This window comes from Callorhinus ursinus, unplaced genomic scaffold (genome assembly GCF_003265705.2).
Source record: "Callorhinus ursinus isolate GAN/ISIS: 27379988/994484 unplaced genomic scaffold, GSC_fseal_2.0 scaffold18, whole genome shotgun sequence".
NCBI classification, from domain to species: Eukaryota; Metazoa; Chordata; class Mammalia; order Carnivora; family Otariidae; genus Callorhinus; species Callorhinus ursinus.
The window spans coordinates 28,118,851-28,138,333 of NW_027397080.1; the positions used below are offsets into that span (position 1 = coordinate 28,118,851).

General features: G+C 51.3%; 1 protein-coding gene across 3 annotated transcripts in view; it reads right to left on the reverse strand.

Annotated features, from left to right (window-relative positions):
- MFN2 (mitofusin 2) overlaps positions 1 to 17,986 on the reverse strand; it is a 27,996-nt gene extending 10,010 nt beyond the window's left edge. Inside the window, exons 1-12 of one of the 3 annotated variants that reach the window (XM_073903340.1) lie at positions 17,722 to 17,986; positions 16,369 to 16,510; positions 15,889 to 15,973; positions 11,921 to 12,099; positions 8,045 to 8,180; positions 4,717 to 4,879; positions 3,916 to 4,040; positions 3,111 to 3,219; positions 2,882 to 2,989; positions 1,217 to 1,370; positions 930 to 997; positions 662 to 783 (exon numbers count right to left, since the gene is read on the reverse strand). In XM_073903340.1, the coding sequence (XP_073759441.1) occupies positions 662 to 783; positions 930 to 997; positions 1,217 to 1,370; positions 2,882 to 2,989; positions 3,111 to 3,219; positions 3,916 to 4,040; positions 4,717 to 4,879; positions 8,045 to 8,180; positions 11,921 to 12,095 (1,160 nt within the window). In that variant the 5' untranslated portion in view covers positions 12,096 to 12,099; positions 15,889 to 15,973; positions 16,369 to 16,510; positions 17,722 to 17,986. Of the gene's footprint in view, positions 1 to 661; positions 784 to 929; positions 998 to 1,216; positions 1,371 to 2,881; positions 2,990 to 3,110; positions 3,220 to 3,915; positions 4,041 to 4,716; positions 4,880 to 8,044; positions 8,181 to 11,920; positions 12,100 to 15,888; positions 15,974 to 16,368; positions 16,511 to 16,885; positions 17,114 to 17,721 lie in introns of all 3 variants that reach the window. The other 2 variants (XM_073903339.1, XM_025855735.2) reach the window with 2 other exon arrangements.
- Between the last annotated feature and the right edge of the window lie 1,497 nt (positions 17,987 to 19,483).

Here is a 19,483-nt window from a genome sequence, read left to right on the forward strand (position 1 = left end):
ATGTATATATATATATGTATATGTCCTGGGCAGGGTGCCTGGGTGGCTCAGTCAACTGAGCATCTGACTCCAGATTTTAGCTCAGGTCATGGTCTCCGGGTCCTGAGACTGAGCCCCGAGTCAGGCCCAGCACTCAGCCAGAAGTCTGCCTGAGGTTCTTTCTTTCTCTCCCTCTGTCCCCCCTAAAATAAGTAAATCTTAAGAAAAAAAAGAAGAAGAAGAAAAAGAAGAAGAAGAAAAAGAAAAAGAAGAAAGGTATCCTGGGGGCGCCTGGCTGGCTCAGTCAGTGGAGCATGCCACTCTTATTCTCGGGGCTATGAGTTCAAGTCCCACGTTGGGTGTAGAACTTACTTAAAATAAAATAAAACCTTTAAAAACAAAAAAACATGTCCTGCTTCAAGCTCTGAGAAATGCTGCAGTGCTCAGTGTGCTGTTAGGCCCAGGCCTCCAACATGGGCTTGTGGGCAGCGTTTCAGGAGACCACCGTACAGACCACAGAGGACAACCAGACACCCAACGGCCGTCCCCCCCAGGCTACTCCACGTGGATCTAACTGGGCCTGGGGGCATCCCCGACACTCAGCTCTGCCAGCACGTCCGCAGTCGTGGGGGGTGACCATTCCCCAGCACTGCGCCCGGGGCACACGGTCGCGGGTTCTCACCGCTGCTCCTGTGCCGCGATGTGCAGGGAATCCATGATGAAACGAACCGCCTCGGCAATCTGCTTGGCCCGGACTGTGTGCTGCTCAAATTTGGTCTTTACCGCAGACTGGGAGATGCACTCCTGGAACCGACAAGAGGTGCTGAGGGAGGCAGGGGCCACCAGGGCCCACCAGCCACAGGCGAGGCTCTGGCATTCACTGCCAGGGACATGGCTGGTGGGTGCTGGGGAGCCACAAAATAACCAGATACCGGAATCAAAGGGCTCACCTCAAATCGTCTCTCAAAATTCTGAAACTCAAACATCCGCACTTGAAAGCCTTCTGCAAGAGCACCCCCTAGGAGAATTGCACCACGTGAGTTGGGAAATAACTGCACAGCAGAGGAAAATGGTGAAATCCCCCAAAGCCAATGTGACCGGGCACTGGGCTTAACACTCTCCCTCATGGCTCTTCTTACCACCTCATTCTCAGAACTATCTTCTACTGGCTGACTTAGCACAAACCAACTGTCTCACACAGCCGGGAAAAGGAAGAAGGAAGTTTGTTCCAAGTTACCTCCTTCAGGCATGCCCTGGGCCTTCTGGATCCTGGCGTTGAGCGCCTCCTTGGCAGACACAAAGAAGATGCGGTCTCCAGCCTGGCCTCGATCCACCACGCCTAGCTCATCCACCAGGAAGCTGGTACAACGTTCCATGTGCTGCCGCCGCACCTGAAGCCCAAGCAGATGGGTGTGACCAGGTGGGATGCCGGTGGGCCCCTCCTGATGGAGCCCACAGCCCCCAACTACCTCTCTTCTAAAGAACAGGTAATATAGTCACATGGTTCAGTATCCCCGAGGTGCAAACACACACACACACACACACACACACACACACACACACACACAAAGAACTCCTCTCCCACCATCACTGTTCTCTAGCCACCAAGCTCCCCAAAACCAACAAGATGGGGGTTTCTTGAGGTATAGGCTGCCACAGCTCTTTTATGCACATACAAGCAGAAATGTTTAAAGATGTAGGATGCCTGGGTGGCTCAGTTGGCTAAGCATCCAACTCTGGATTTCAGCTCAGGTCATGATCTCAGGGTCCTGGGATCGAGCCCCATGTCAGGCTCCGCATTCAGCATGGAGTCAGCTTGGGATTCTCCCTCTCCCTCTGCCCCTCCCCCCACTCATGCTCTAAAATAAAATAAAATTTTTCCTTAAAATTAAAAAAATAAATGCTTAAACATGGCCCAAACTGCCTATTAGAACCAGCACAGTGTCTCACTTTGGCTCCCCAGAAGGAAAGGAAGGCAGGAGCCAAGAAATAAATCTAAACCTGGGCTCTATCCTGCCAGGCCGAGTCCTCCCAGGGCCTTGTTCATAAAATGAGTGACCCAGGGGCACCCGGGTGGCTCAGTCGGTTAGGCGTCTGCCTTTGGCTCAGGTCATGATCCCGGGGTCCTGGAATCGAACCCCGTGTCGGGCTCCCTGCTCGGCGGGGAGTCTGCTCCTCCCTCTCCCCTGCAGCTCCCTATGCTGCTCCCCCTGCTCATGCTCTCTCTCTGTCAAATAAATAAAATCTTTAAAAATAAATAAATAAGTAAATATAATAAAATGAGTGACTGGAAAATCCCTTCTAGCTCTGAAATCCTACAAATCCTAGGGTTCTACTGCCAAGTGCTTTCCTCAATGTTAGCAGATTTCTTCTTTTCAACAACTGTTACATCCACATCACAGGCAAGGAGCTTCCCAGTCACACTGCCCAGCGTCAGCCTGCTCGCTGCGCACTTCGCCATCCCATGTTACCCATCTACTACTCCTTTCTCTTTCCTTTCATGCAGAACAAGCAAAGAATTATGAATTGTCAGCAAGGATCAATTCTTCTCCGCTCCTCCTTTAAGCTTCTTTCCTGGATGGCTTCCAAAAGCTGAGCCTGTTCTATAATGATTAATTCTTTATGAACTGAAGCGAGCACTAGCCTCAAACAAGGACGCAGCTGATGCGGTGGGGACGCTGTCCCGACCTGGACAGCAGCCTTCTGAAGAGTAGAGGGAGCGGGGCAGGGGTGGGGGGGGACGGGGAAGTGAGGAGTGCTCTCAGAGCCCCGGAGGAACACTTGGGAAACCTCCGGTGATGAACTGTGTCACAGGCCTGACGTGGACCGGGAGCCCACGAAGAGGCCCTGGGTAGACACACAGGGTGGCACTCCCCAAAATGACGAATAAAGAGCCACCAACCTCTTCCATGTACTCAGGCTCCGAAGCAGACGCGTCCCAGCGGTTGTTCAGGATGAAGATGTTCGGGCGGGACAGGCGCTCACTGACCTTGTGGAAGAACTGTTTCTCCTGATGGGGGAAAGACCTCAGTATAGGAGGGGTCGTGTCGGCCAAGGCCCTGTCAGCCGCAAGCCCCCCTTCCCGCTCAGCTGGGTTCTAGGGGTACAGGAAGAGGTGGAAGAGGGGTTACCGTCTGCATCAGCGTAGACTCCGAGTTGGCCACCAGCACAAACACATCAGCGTCCAGGCAAAACTTGTCAATCCAGCTGTCCAGCTCCGTGGTGACATCGATGCCAGGGCTAGAGGAGACAGAGGCAAACTATCATCAGGCACCCAGACCAGGGGCTCTGTTCTTCCTGTTTTACACAGACCTGAGGCAGCCAGGCAAGGGAAGAAGTAGTTATAGATCTGAGAGAAAGTGGGCCTGGCCTTTACCAGATGATGTTTAGTTTTCACTTCATACGCTTCTTGATTGTCTGAAAATATGTGTTTTGTTCCATCCCTGTGTCACTTTTATAAAAACAACGATTTGTAATTTCACTTTGGGGATAACAGTTAAGGTAAAATTTTCCATGCACGTGAGTCCCATAAGCACTAAAGTACCATACATACTTTCCAAGATAGTTATAACCTGTCCCCAAAGTGGTCCTTCGAGAACATTAAATGCCACACGGACCCCACCACCGCCAGCTTCCACCCCTAACACATGCACCAACATTGGGTCGAAGCTGAGACCCTCCTTCACTCTTGGGCGTCCCCCCCATCCCTCTTTACAGACCACCACTGGGACCTCTCCAGGGCACTGACGCCAACGGACACAGTAACCGGCCCCTGGGAAATCCAGGAGACAGGGGGATTTGGCTGAGCCAGTCTGAAAGGTGGTCTACCTAAGCAGAGCAACGACAGGCCCCGGGGGACACTGGCCTGGATGACGCCGAACCAGAAACCTGAAGACTGCCCAGTTTGGACCTCCAAGGGAGGCCCCTCCCTCTCACCTGTCCATCAGCACGAGGTCATCCTTCAGAAGCGGACACTTGGAGTTGGGCCACATCACACTCACCAGGCTGCCAGCATGTAGCTGCTCGTCCTGGTGAAGGGCATGGGCCAGCTGGTTCACAGTCTGACGGGGGAGGAGGGAAAGAAAGAGAGGTCAGGGCTGAGGAAGGTTCACCGAGCAGAAGGCTGCGGTGGCCCAACGCTGCGGCCTGCCCTGCGTGCGACCCCGTCTTCTCTCTTTTCACACGGAAAAGCCAAGAGCAGGGAGTTGCAGTAAGAAACCACTGTTCTTCACTCCCCTTTTAAAGCTTCTTTCTTGGATGTCATCCTAAAGCTGTGGTTATTCTGCACCGATGAGTTCTTTATGACCCAAAAGCAGCATCTAGCCCCAAAGAGGAATGCAAACGGCTCTCAGAAAAATAAACACGGACTAGCCGCTAGCTGCTGATTCAGAATCCCAGAGCCAATGCGGGAATCGCTCTCAAGCAGCCGCTCAGGAAATGAGGCACAGGCTCGCTTCATGGCAAAGAGAGGCCGGCGGGCCTGCTTGGCATTCCACAAGGACCTGGAGCCTCCCGACTCCCGACCCTCCCCGAAGCTCTGGCATCTCCTTGACGGCTCAGCTCCAACAGGGCTTCCCATCTACCCCCAGGGGGCACTGCCCTCTCCCTTGAGGTGCTGACAGTCCGCTCACAAGGGACATCCCGGTTGGTCTAAGCTCTAAGGCCACCAGCACGCTCAGGGCCGAAAGCCGAGCGCACAGGCTGCAGCTGGAGCGGTCCCTGCCACAGCCCCCTCACCTTGACGCTGCGCTTCTCCTCCGAGCCCTCTGTGAGCAGGAAGGCCTCGTGGCCGTCTGTGCCCTCGACCCGCAGGAAGCAGTTGGTGGTGTGGCCGATCCCAGAGGGCAGAACCTTGTCCCAGAGCATGGCATTGATCACGGTGCTCTTGCCGTTGCTCGTCCTGTGAGGGGGATACCGACCATCGGGGAAGCTCCCCACACCTGCATTTCAGGCTCCCACAGTGAGGCTGCCGGCCAGGAAGCCCCAAGTCTCCTTCTCTGTGGGGGCACAGGTACCCAGACAGGCAGAGTGTGCGCTCGGTGTTTATGAGACTGGATGGACAAATGCCTCTGGCCTGTACCCATGATGTGCTCCCAGCTCATCACGGCAAGCCTACCCATGAGCAGACCCTTAACCGGCCCTTGAGTATGCCCACCGCTGACCAGCATCACCACGGAGACCACCTGTCTACCTCCGAGGGATAACCCCCGCTGCTTCTACTGGAAACCGGCGGCTCCCCACCGGGGCGGTCTTCCTTAGTCTAAGTGACCTCAGCTGAATGACCCCAATGTCCCTAGCTTTCCACAAAAGGCCCATTTGCTGCTTCCTCCCCTCGTGCTCCTCTTCCCACGCGACGCCCCACCTTCAGTCCCCCTGATAACTGTCACCACCGGGGAGATGGCTAGCGTGTTCTTGCCCAGCACACCCCTTTCCTACATTCCGGTGAGGTGAGGGTCACATCTCTGAGATGAGGATGAAGAAATGACAGCCCCTAGGAGTGGAGGGCCACAGCGGAGGTTAGGGTCCCCTTGATCTTCATAACTAGCATGGGGACCTTTAACAGAGGTTCCTAAGTGCGTGTCACTGACTGACTAACCCTCTTTGTGTTATCGATAAGTCTTACATTCCTTTCTAGAGAGAGAAAAGAAAGCCCTGACAAGTCACAGAACAGGAATTCGACCCCTTGCACAGCCCTTGAGCACTGAAAGCTGTAAACAGGCACAACCATATCTACTCAGAATCAGGAAATGTTAGAGGCCCTACACCTTCTCACTGATGAACGACCCTCAGCCCTTTAAAATCCTCTTGGCTAGGGGCACCTGGGTGGCTCGGTCAGTTAAGTGTGGACTCTGCTTAAGATATTCTCTCTCTCTCTCTCTCTCTGCCCCTCCCCCTGCCTTCTCTCCCTCACAGGTCATTAGGGGCAGGACTCAAGGCAGAGCACCTAGTCCTCAGATGACTGCTGTGTGTATAGCACCCAACCTGTCCAGGTGCCTTTTCCCTACATCAGACTTTAACCTTTTTAAAGGTACTGTGATAAAATAAGAAATGTATTTGACTAGTTTTTTTTATCTCCAGTTCCTAGAACTGAGCTCCTAAAATCCTTGGAATTTCCTAAGTGATGGGAGTGTCTTTTGTCATTCACAGGAGCCCCTTTCGAGCACTTCTGTCTATGCTGATGAGAGGATCCAGGGTGGGGTCCCTAGATAGTCTCAAAATGGGCTGCTCACCAGAAAGACCAAATGATGAGAGGATTGGAACTTTCAGCCCCACCCACCCACTTCAGGGAAAAGAGGCTGTGGATTCAACTCCATAAAAAGCCCTGAACAAGGAGGTTTGATGAGCGTCAGGGTTGATGAAGGCATCCACACACCTGGAGGGTGGTACTTCTGGACCTCACCCTGTGTACATCTTCATCGGGTTGTTCTTCTGTATCTTTTATACCAAACCAGTAAACGTTAAGTCATTGTGTCCCCCACTTTGTGAGCCGCTCTAGCAAATTAATCAAACTTGAGGCGGAGTCACGGGAAAGTCCGTTCTACCGCCAGTGGGGCAGAAACTCAGGTTTCCCAACATCATCTGAAATGAGGCCAGTCTTGTGGGACCGGGCCCCCTTAACCTACAGGATGTGATGCTCCCTCCAGGTAGACCGTGTCAGAGCTAAGTTCCACCTGCAGGATACCCAGGGTCTGCTGAGAACTGTGGAACTGCTCAGGGGTGCGGGGAAACACTCCAGACCTCTAGTATCTACTAGACTTCCAAGTGTAACAAGGAGATCTGATGGCTAAAACTATAAGACTCTTGGAAGAAAACAGAGGAAAAGCCTCAAGATATTGGATGTGGCAAATTCTTGGACATGACACCAAAAGTACAGGCACAAAAGTATAAATAAATAAACGGGACTACATCAAAATGAAACACTTCTGCGCATCAAAGGACACAGTCAACAGAGTAAAAAGGCAACCCACGGAATGGAAGAAAATAATTACAAATGACACACCTGGTAAGAGATTAATATCTGGAATATATACAGAACTCCTACAACTCAACAAAAAAACCCACAACCCAATCTAAAATGGGCAAAGGACTTGAACAGACATTTCTCCAAAGAAGATATACAAATGACCAACAAGCACAAGAAAAGATGCTCAACATCACTTAATTAACAGGGAAATGCAAACCAAGCCCCAGTGCGATCCCACCGTACACCCATCAGGATGCCTGTTACCAAAGAAAGAGAAACAAGTGTTAAGAGGATATGGAGGAACTACAACCGCTGTGCACTGCCGGTAGGGACGTAAGATGGTTCAGTCGCTAGGGACAACATGGTGGCTCCTCAAAAAGTTACAAACAGAATTACCATATGATCTAGGAAATCTACTTCTGTGCATATACCTAGAACTCTAAGTAAGGTCTCAAACAGATATTTGTACACCCATGTTCACGTAGCATGATTCGCAACAGCCAAAAAGTAAAAGCAACCCAAGTGTTCATTATGGATGAAGGGATAACCAAGTCTATATGTACAATGGAATATCATCCAGCCTTAAAAAGGAAGGCCATCCTGAGGCATGCCACAACAGAGATGAACCTTGGGGACATGATGCTAAGTGGAAGAAGTCAGTCACAAAAGGACAAATACCGTATGATTCCACTTACTTGAGGTCCCTAGAAGAGTCAAACTCACAGAGACAGAAAGCAGAATGGTGACTGCCAGAGGCCAGGAAGGAGTTGGGGGATTGGGGAGGAGAACAGGGAGTTACTGTTTAGTGGGGACAGAGTTCAGTTTTGCAAGACAAAGAAGTTCTGGAGATGGATGCTGGCGATGGTCGCACAACAATGTGAACGTACTAAACACTACAGGACTGTAGACTTAACAGTGATTATGACCATGAACTTCCCCGTTATGGGTATTTTACCACGGTTAAGAATTGAAAAAGGAGGAGAGCCATGCGCTCTGAGGCATGCCGGCTGCTCCCCACCTGGGGTGCTCAGACGGGGAGACCGCACAAGTGTCCCCCTCCCTCCTGGCCAGGAAGAAGGTGTGAGGGCTTCACAGACTCACCGGCCAAAAAAAGCCACTTTCATGTGCCGCCGGGCCAGCACCTCGCTGATGCCCCTCACTTTGGACAGGTAGCCTTTGACGTCCAGAACCTGTTCTTCTGTTGTAACAGGGTCCAGTTCTGCGTTCCTGTGAGTGTCTGGAGGTGGAGATTGAAAGGGAGTCACCGCATGGTCAAGGCAGGTTCACGGTCACAAGTCTGCGGGGGACAGAGTCTACCACCGTGGTTTTGTGTCATCGCCTGCCGGAGGCTGGATCCCACCGTGGCGCTGCAGCCTAGCAGTTCAGAACAAGGCTTGGAAGCAAGGCTGCCTGGGTTCCGGTGCAAGGGAAGTGCTGCTTCTCCCTTCTTCCCAGCTTTGTGACTTCAGGCAAACGAACCTTCCAGAGTGTCAGTCCCCTGACTCTTAAAACAAAGAGAACAGCAGTGCCTACCTCCTACGACTGTTGCAAGGATTAAATGAACAAAATACAGAGGCACCTGGGTGGCTCCATCAGTTAAGCGTCTGCCTTCGGCTTGGGTCGTGATCCACGGTCCTAGGATTGAGCCCCACATCGGGCTCCTTGCTCAGCAGGGAGCTTGCTCAGGCCTCTCTCCCTCTGCCACTTCCCTGCTCATTCTTGCGCTCTCTTTCTAATAAATAAAATCTTAAAAAAAAAAAAAAAAAAGAACTACAGAAAGCGAACACTCGGATATCACTGCCATCACCTCTATGCATTTCACTTAACACACACAGTTTTCACTACCTACCAGGCACTGTTCTGATCGCCTTCCGAACACGCTCTCACTCAGTCCTTGTCATTTCCCCGCCACACACTTAGCAAATGGCAGAACCAGGACTGGGAGCCCACGGACCTTCACAAGGCCCTTCCTGATCCGCCTGGCTACTGCTCTGGCCGGGCCTCTTGCCAGCCCCATCTCACACGGCACCTCCCCACGTCCCCACCTCGCCTCGCTGCCTCCCCATTACTCTGGGCTCTGCTCCGTGCACCCCAACCCCTCCCTGCACGGATGCACTGCCTTGGGGGACTCTGGCTCCCTCCCATTTAGCCTTGAGCCTAGCATGGACTGCACAGCCCCCAGAAGCCTTCCCCAACTCCCCCGCAACTTGGAGTTGGGTCCCTTGTTTGTGCTCACAAAGCACCCTTACTTCTCCAACCTTAGCACTCACCTCACCATGGTGGAACTGTCTAGCTCACCCGCATCATCTCCCATGTGAGAGCCAAACTGTCTGGTCCCAGCACTCGGCAGGTGTACGATGTTTGCTAAGCCAGCAGGTACTGGGATCACCTCACTGCTTTTTTCCCAGTGGCCTTGACAGGCAGACGGACAACAAATGATGGGAGCAACGGAGCCCCATCCCATCTAGTACTTGCGGCAGGAAGGCCAGCCCGAGGACACGGGTGACTGGCCCCTCGGCACAGGCTGGCCACAACGGACGGTTTATGCCCTCGCCGTGTGACGGTCAGGATGCGTGCAGCCCTCACGACTGGGGTCAGCGTCGGTATCAGAGACCCAGACAGCTAACTAACTCCCTCTGCCATGCGGCTACCAGGGATGTTCCAGAGAAAAGACAGTAGTCCAGGAAGCTCGCCCTCGCTGGACACCGAATCCGCTGGTGCCCTGATTTTGGACTTCCCAGCCTCCAGGACTGCGACAAATCAGTTTCTGTTGTTTATAAGCTACCTAGTGTGTGATATTTCTGTCATGGCAGCCCAGGCAGACTGGGATACTTGTGACCCACTGGGCTGACAACATGCCATGAAGGGAAGTGACCAAACCAACACGGCCTCCCAGGTCCACTGGTCACCCCAGCCTCAGACCCATCATCATTCCTCCCTCACATGGAGGCACATGGGTGTTGCCTCAGGAACGTACCTGGAAGTTGGGCTCTCAGGCGTGTGGCCACATTTAAGAGAAAACAGCCAGGGGCGCCTGGGTGGCTCAGTCGGTTAAGCATCTGCCTTCGGCTCAGGTCACGATCCCGGGGTCCCGGGATCGAGCCCCGCATCAGGCTCCCTGCTCAGCAGGGAGCCTGCTTCTCCCGCTCCCTCTGCCCCTTCCCCCCCTCTTATGTTCTCTTTCTCTATCTCAAATAGATAAATAAAATATTTTATAAAAGTAAATAAATAAAAAATAAAAGAAACAGCCAGTGGACTGACAAGTCTTTATAGAGTCCAGTCCCAAGGCAGTCACCACACCCTCCCCTAGCCAGGGCAGCCCCAAACACTCCTCAGGAGCACTCCAGCTCTTTCCCCTCCAGCCCACCAATAGGAGAGGCCTAAAAGTCCCACAACAAAAGGAATCAAACACCCATTCCTAATGCCAGCACATAAACACCTTGACTAAGCACATGTCCATCCACAGCACCACCTAAGGAAGTGGCTCAGAGCATCACCAATGGTTAGCCTGGGCTCTGGGAGGAGTGGCCGGTCTGCCCCATCTCTGCATGCACAGTGCCAGGAGCACCTGAGCTACTGCCAAATAAATGGGTAATGAACTGGAATAATTTCAACTGCCAATCTTGTAACTTTAGAATTCAGGTTTTTAAATTAACAAATACGCAGGGAACGCCTTCTCCTGCATCAAGCACCATGCTAGGGGTAGGCATAGTGAGTCCATTCTCAGTCTTTGTTTGCTCAGCCTGCTCTAATGAAATACCACACACCGGGTGGCTCATACAAACAGAAATGTACTGCTCCCAGTTCTGTGGCTGCAAGTCTCAGATCAGGGTGCTAGCCTAGTGGGGGGAGGCTCCTCTCCCAGGTCACACAGACTTCTCACTGTATCCTCATGTGGCAAAAGGGGGCTAGGGAGTTCTGTGGGGTCTCTTTTATAAGGGCACTAATCTCATTCATGAGCGCTCCCTCCTCACGACCTAATCACCTCCGGAAGGCCCCACCTCCCAACCCCATCACACTGGGTCTTAGGATTCCAACATGTGATTTTGGGGGGGACACAAACATTCAGACCAAGAGTACTGGAAATCGTCCCTTTTTATAAAGGCAGCCTTAAGAAGCAGCCTGTCAGTAAACCAACCAACCAGAAGTCAAGCCTCTCTAGTGGAAAGCAGAAGGTGAAGTATGTCTCTGGGGCATTTCCACTGAACATTGAGAGTTTTGCAGACCAGAATTTAAAAAGCCCTGGTCTCGCTTGAGCACCTCTTTCACAAACAAGGAAACCAAGGGCAGGAAGACTCAGCTCCTGGGTCTTTGCTGACAATCCCAGACACAGGAGGCAATGTGTGCCTTCTAGAGGGGGAGCCTGAGAAAGCCAGAGGCTGGGGTTGGGCACTGACTGAGTGGGGCCCTGGGAACCCTTCCTCCTCTGCTGATCGAGCAGGGACGAGAGGCTGGGCTCAAATTAGTCACTAGTGAAAAGGTGCCAGTGACGCAAGTTTCCTATCCATAATCCCGCTGACTATAAATATCAGAGAAAGAACACCCTGGTCAGGGACAACCAAAACCCACACAGGGCCCGGTATAAATGGCGACCAGAACCAGGCCAAAGAAAACACCTGGGCTCAGGAGTCAAAAACACCTGGTAAAGCACTGCTGTTGTCACTGAAAGGTATTGAGCAATTCTCAAAACCTCAATCTGCCTGTCTTCTACACACGGGGAGGATTCACCGACCCCTCAGGATTCAATGACACAGAATACGCCAAATTCCTAAATGAGAGGTCCCTTGTTTTCCTGGCCCCATCTCCCTGGAGCCCAATTCCACATGATTCCAAGAGCAGAACACTAATGGAGGTGACAATCTATCTGGGCATGAGCTCCCCAAAAGCCAGGCTTTAACTCCCCACCCCCAAATCCCCCCACCTAAATGTGGAAGCTGGTAGAGGAGTAGGCCCAGATGAGCAGGCTGCCTGTCTCACCTTCAAGGAAGGTGGCACTCTCCTGGATGTAGGCCCCCAGTTGCTCAAAAATGCCATTGATCTTCTTCTTGGCAGTGACAAAGTGCTTGAGTGGGGAAGCATTCACCTCAGCCATGTGTCTCTTGTCCTTCTTGACTGTGATGATGGAGTTGCACCGAGAGAAAAGCAGGGACATCGCGCTGCAAAAGACGACAAGGTGAGTAACCTAGGAACGCCCGGCTCGGACGTTCTGCTAGGGCCATGGCAGGGCACACTGGGTGGTCTGGGGCTAGCTCTGGGGGCCATCAAGAACACAGGCCCTCCAGGACTAGATCAGGGATGGCAACATAAGAGCCAGTGTCCTCAAGAGGATGAAGGAACCGCTGAGGACATGTGGGCAGTTTCCCTGTGACACGGTGTGGGCACTCAGCTGGAGCCAGGACCCTGAGCTGAAGCCTTGGGCTGGCTGATCCTCATCTACTGACCAGTGGCAGGCCCTGCCCGCCCCACCTCAGACAGTCAGGCAGGAATCATGAAGGGACACACGAGAAGCCATCCTCTCAGCCTTAAGGCAGAAAAGTGTGACCGAAATCTCAATTCTTTCCTACACATCACCCACCTGAGAAAAAGCACTGAATTCAAAGCAGTGAAAGCAAAGTGATGCTCAAGGTCCATGACCCCTACCGGGCCCCCCTGGCCACCCTGCTGTCCAGGTCACAGCGCCCTAATTCTTAACAGATTTTTTTTGTTTTTATTTTTCGTGGTGGTGGGGAGTGGAAAAGGGTGATGGTCAAGTGACAGGTTTACTTCTACTGTTTACTTAGAAACATTTATTGGTCTCTTTCATTATAAATGTGTGCACTACAGAAAATGCGGAAACCGAAGGAAAAATCCATAACCCCACCATTCTGTGATAAGCACTATGAACACCTGTTTCGCAGCAGTCTGTTTTTGGGGTAGGTAGTTCTCTCGCGGTCGATCACACACACATTTTTATAGCCTATATTTGTTCAAGTAGCAATAATATTTTAGGTCTGTGAAGCTTAACTCCAAAGTCCTAGAGATCTTCGGTCAAAGCCCAAAGAGGCAGACAGACTAGAGAAGGTGGCACCCGGATATGGCTGGGAATCTCTGGTCACGCTGCTCCTGAGTTCCCACCGTGCACAGAGCTACATCCCCAGCAGAGCCCTTGGAGCCTGGATGTCAAAGGACAAAGGCCCCTCCAAGCATAAGGAGGAGTGTGCACAGCTGAGTGTGCCTCGTTCTACGGCTCCAACACCCAGCAAATTCTTGTGAGCCACCCCCCTCCCCAGCCGCCCCCATCACAGCACCGTCAGCTCTCTGCCTGAGATGGCACCCGGCACTCAACTGTTTCTACGAACTGAGGAGGCTCATGGGTGAACACACATGAGAAACTTCCCAAGGGTGCCAAAGGGTACTGAACAAGTCCCTGAGAAGCAGAAAGACCATCTAGAGAACGTGCCCAACAACTGAAAACTGGCTCTTGGGATCTAATCATCCCAAAGAGTGGGCAGAGAGACACACAGGGAAGTATCGAACCACACACGTTTCACCTAAACCTACACATTACTCTGTTACCGATCTCTAGAGAGACAGGAGAGACAAGTAACTGTGTGTCCATTTCTACCTCCCTCCTCAGTAAACCGCCACAACTGTGAGATTTTCTTAGCGTGGAGGTCAAGCGTCAGGGACTTCTGAGGCAAAAGAACTCTGAGAAGGCAAACTGGGAGGGAAAACACCACTGGCTCCTCCAAAGCATTAGAATGCGCCAAAATCAGGCTTGGCGTGGCCCAGCAGGTAAGACTCTCAGAGAAACGCGTTGAGTGCAAAAAGAGGAAAGCATCGAAAGCTGAAGAGAAGGGGTCCAGGATGGGGCAGGATACAGCCGGTGGATGAGATTCTGGAATCAGACAGAGCTGGGTTCAAATCGTACCCTTTCTGGGCCACATAAACTTGGGCAGGTTACTTTACCCCAGAGCCTTGAATTCTTCATGTGTATGACAAGTGTAATGCCACACAGACTGAGAAGACCCAAGAGGAGACAGTACAAACTTAAAAGGTAGTTTCATGTGTTATACGGCAACGACAAAATAAACTCCACCAAGATCCCACGCGAAGCCCCACCCTTGAGTCCCCCTGATAACTGTCACCACCAGGGAGATGACTAGAGCGTTCTTGCCCAGCACACCCCTTTCCTACATTCCGGTGAGGTGAACACCCAGCCTCCAGGGAAGGGCAGAGACAACCCCACCAACACACCCAGGGCTCTCCCAGCACTGCCATGTGGAATCCAGTAAACAGGTCTATTCAGGGCTTGAGGGTCAGCGGGGCCCAGCCCCAGAAGTGACTTGCTTGCAGGAGAAAGTTCCCTGAGATCAGGGGGGTCTAGAAGCATATGCTTTTGAGTACTGGTTCATTGTATGCAAGCCCAAAGGATATGAAACCAAAAGTGTTAGTGTTCAGTTAAGTGTAAGATTCAAAGGCAGGCACGTCAGTCAAAGCTTAGTGGTTCAAGGTTGTAAGATCTGCTCAGTTGAGCCAGTCCAGGGGCTGAGCTGCTCTCACCATTCCCGGCCTGCAGCAGCATGCCCCCACCCTTTCTCAGGGATCCCACCTCCAACCCATCCAAACGGTCTGATTTCTCTGGCTCGGCGAACTACCAAGCTGAGGTTCTGTATTTGGGTTGCTGCTTCACCCATTTGGCACATTCCTATTGTCCTTCTAGACCCAACTCTAGTGTCACCCCTACCCCCGTGAAGCCTTCCTTGGCATTTCCAAGGAGGACGTGCGACCTTACCAGACTTTTGGTTTTTTAATCACACTGTCTCTTCATCTAGTCAATGAGCTTCCAGAAAAGACAGTCTAATTAAGAGTCGTGACCTATTTCCATTTCTACTTTTCTCCTCCATGACTTGAGAAACATGGATGAGTTAGTGAAGGCCCCTTAATGGGAGTGTCTTCTTACCCTTCCATCCCTGGAATACCCAAATCTACCTTTTTCTTAAAAAGCAGCTTCTGGCAAATCATCTGTTTCTTAGTGTTTGGAGCTCAGGGAACGAAGACAGTTGAACACACCTTTCATATTCCAGGATTTGATCCTTCAAAGAGCAAGCTGGACATACATATGTGCACCGATGGACCAAAGTGGCAGAATACACACACACAAGCCAAGACAGGGCCCCCCACTATCTTGGGGCTTTGCCTATTGGCTTCTTACCCTCACTGGGTGGTAGGAAGCAGCTGGGTTCCTGTGTCTCCTCTGGGAAACCCTGATAGTCCCTACTTCACTGCAGGGCTCACCGCAAGCATGTGGGGCCAGTCCCCCAGGCACAGCTGGGTTACAGTTCTAATATCAGCTGGACATTACGTGGCATGCTTCAAGCTGTTGTGACAGCCACAAAGTGCTCTTCAAGTCAGGCTTTCACATAGTTTACAGAAGCATTTCCCAAAGTGCGGTCCACAAAAATGTAGTACACCCAATGCTCCAGGTAAAAAGGATTCCAGAGTAGAAAAAATTTTTAAAAACACTATATACCATGCTCTGCCTCCATCAGAGCACATGACCAAAGCAAAGACTTTGGAAAGGAAAGTTACTAGCTTAACTGTACGGTTATTAGCTTAACTGTATTTAGTGCAGCATTTCACAAATGTATCTAGAGAAACTCCTCTTCCATGTAACAGTTTTTAAAATCCTGAGGAACATACTTGGGGAAAGCCTCATTCATCCTGGCACTCTCCCTCTCTCCCACCCCAAGAAAGTGCTAGGGGCACAGTATTAACAGGTATTAACCTAAGACCAGAACCAAACCCAATTCTAAACCGAAAAAAAAAAAAAAAGCTTGGCCTCAACCTAGGCTATTGGTTGAGGAGTATGAGGCGTCTTCCATGTGGGAACAGCAGTAGCAAAATTCACTGCATGGTGTGTTTGGATCCCAAGCACAGTCCCTGAATCCACACCACCTCCTTACCCAGTTTTATGCACAGCAACTCCTAGCAGGGAAAATAAAATAGGTCCACGGATCGTCTGCTGGCACAACTGGAACAGAGGAGAAGCTGAGAAATTGAAACAAAAGAGTATACAGGGTAAAGGAAGCAGAGAAGACTCTCAGAAGAGCTGTGATAAGGAGCCAGTCTCTGCTGAGCAGAGAGGGGTAGGGAGGAGCCAGCATAGCAGAGAACAAGGGAGACAGAGCCTAATTCTTCAGGGAGCCCAAAGATTCCAGCCACTTTCTGAACTGTCAACCTTTAAACAGGCTCTCTCCACCACCAGTGAAATCCTCCATGGAAGCAGAAAGGACATACAGTTTTTTTTTCAACACAGACTGGAAAACTCCAGCTCTGTGCAATGACGACCCCATCCAAGACACGTGCCACTGGATGGCCAGCAGAGCACACCCCTTTCCATTCAACCCAGATCCAGGGTGCCAGATGTCACAGCCACCACTTACTTTTTGGATGGTGAGAGACCTTCACAGGTTGGGCATCATGGGCATGGCTGGAGTCAAAAAGACGAAAAGAATCTGAGTTCTCCTCTGTCGGGTCCCTCAGATTGAGGTTGGCTACTGACTGTGTTGACTCCACCAATTCCAACTTTTTGGAAAGGAAAAGGAACATGTCAACAAGCAGCAAATTAAAAAAAAAAAAAGGTGCACAAAACATGTTTAATCAGTTTTTAAAGCCAAACAAACTCATCCCTGAGGGAAGCTTAGTCATTGCCCGCATTAGGCAATGGTATGTGAGGGAAGTGCCCTGGAGAAAAACACAATACACAGGTGGGGACAATCCTGGGTACGCACAAACATGCGGTCAGCCACGTGCTGGTGAGGCGCAGGAGCTCGCTAAAGGCACGTCCAGAGAGGTGCGAGGACAGGAGGTAACAGAACAGGACAAAGACTGGGCTTGAGGACTGTGGAACTCAGGACTAGAGATGGGAGGGTAGGCGTGAGGAAGAGAAGTAGAACTTACTGAAAGGCTATGTGTGCTAGATGCTGTAAAATATCTCACTTAATTTTCAGTTCTATGGAGCAAACAGAAGCTTGGAATATTTAAAAGATTTATGGACTTCTAGTTAAGTGGCCAAGCTAGAAACTGAGATACCACCTCCCTTTGACTCCAAAGCACACTTGTTTTTAACTTCGTGGAGCTGCCTTACTCCACCCTTGCAGGTGGGAAGAGGGATAATCAGAGGCCTTTCTGGGAGGAGAAAAGAAAGAGAAATGAACAGGGCAATGAAGGATTACAAACAGATGATGGGCAGTTTTGGCTTCATGTAGCCAAACAGCTAATTATTCGGCACCTTCTGTGTGCCTCCTGCGTGTTGCTAGGCGCTGAAGTTAGGGATGGGTAAAACAGTACCTGCCCTCAAGGGGCTTACCTTCAAGGGAGAAGTCAAACAACAAATAGGTGACAGCACAGGAGTGCAGTAAGTGCCCAAAGTGGGAGAAGGCAGGGGGCTCTAGCGGTGCACCTGGGCACTTACATGCTGAGTAAATGCTGGCATATACAGAAGACTGGATACGAAAAGGCGAAAGGCCTGGGGTGGAAAGTGGCCGCGAAGGATGGGAAGGCGGGGGAGACGAGGAACCTCAGGGAACCCCACCCCCAGTCCCGACACCCGCGTCCCGCCCCCTGTTCGCAGGGCCGCGGAGGGTCCCGCGGCGAGGCCGGGGCGTGGGACGCCCGCCTGCCCGGATCCAGAGCCCCCGGGGTTCCAGCGTCCCATCGGTCCCCGCCGGGCTACTCAGGATTCGCAGGGTTGGGCCGGGCGGGTCCCCACCCTTCTGGCGCGCTCGCCCTCTCACCTTCACCTTCCCGGCCTCGCGGCGGCCATCATACCCCCAACGTCACCAGACGGCGCCACCCCGAGAGGGGCGGGAGGAGGAGGGAGGACTCTCACGTCACCAGCCGCCGCACGTTCACCGCCCTGGCCCTGGTCAGTCGGAGGACTCCGAGCTCGGGCGGTTAGACCCTATCACTCTCTACGGGCCAGTGGGTCGGCCGGCTCAGCGCCCGGAGAGGCGTCTCAAGCGGGCTCGTTCACTGCCTGGGCGTCCCAAGCCCATGACTCAAGCCTCGGGATTCCCGCTGCATCATGGGGGCTGTAGTTCCGCCGGGCGCCCGTCAGGGCGGGGTGGGCGGGGCCTCGGGCTGTCGAGGGGACCAAGAAAACAAGGGCGCGGGTTAGAGGTTCCCGCTTTCTCGTTTATTGCCCCACAGCCTGACCCCAAGACCCCTGACCCCAAGGCTGTGTAATCCCAGCCTGCGCTTTGTAATTTTAGAGAAGAGCTCTTAAGAGGAAGACAGGAAGCAAACTTGGGCCTGCTGCCCTTCAGTTGACTTTGAGGCAGCAAGAACAGTAACCGTCACTGAACAGGCAGGTACCTAACGTCATTTTATTTAACCTTCACAACAGTCCCTGGAAGCGCAGAGGACAGATTACCCCAGCTTACATATGGCAGATCACTGGGCCTCATTATGTGCCAGGTACTAGGACACAGCAGTAGAGAGGTCGCCTGGTGGCCTCAGCACAAGGAGGGAAGGCTTGAAGCCTGTGCTCGCCAGTAAGACAGCTACCAGCCACGTGTGGAGATGGAGCTCCTGAAAGGTGACCAGGGCCAACTGAGATGTGCTGCAGACTTAGTACCAAAAAAAAAAAAAAAAAAAAAAAAAGGCGGGGTGGGGGGAGCACCTGGCTGGCACAGTTGGAAGAGCATGCAACCCTTGATCTCCGTGGTCATGAGTTTGAGCCCCACATTGGGTATAAAGATCACTAAAATAAAATAAATAAGCTTAAAAAATTAAACAATTTCACTAATATTTATATACTGATTATATGTTAAAGTGGAAATATTTTGGATACATGGAGTTAAAGTCTATTACTAAAATTAAGTTCACCTGTTTCTTTCTACTGTTTAAAATGTGGCTACTAAAACATCTAAAACTGCATAAAAGTGGCTCACTGTGATATTGTGGTTTATAATAAATATGTATTTGGTTTTCATCCACTGTTCCTGTGAAATGAGGGTCTCTTGTTATGCATAACGAGCCCCTTTCAACCACACGTGAGTTTATGTGAATGGGGTAACTTTTGGAAACCCCCTAAAGTATGAGGGTTGTTTGCCCCGGGAAACCAACAAAGTGATTAGAGGGTTGGAACTTTCAACCTCACTACCTGTAAGCAGAGAGAGTTAGGGGTCCCCAGAAAAAGAGAGACATAATTTTCTTGACATAAGAAAAGTCATTTTAGGGGCACCTGGTTGGCTCAGTTGGTAAGCATGTGACTCTTGATCTCTGGGTTGTAAGTTCGAGCCCCACGTTGGGTGCAGAGTTCACTTAAAAAAATAAAATCTGTAAAAATAAGTTAAAAATTTTTTTAAAAATAGGCATTTCTTTTGGAGTTATCAACATCGAATATACTACCGATGATCAGCTTTTATTCTACCTGAGTTTACTAAATTCATGTACCTGTTGCAATTTGTCAGCAAAAAAAGACTTAAAATGATGGTTGATTTTGTCTGTCTCATGAAGTTTCCATGTGTAATTGTTGGGAAGAAGTAGGTTGAA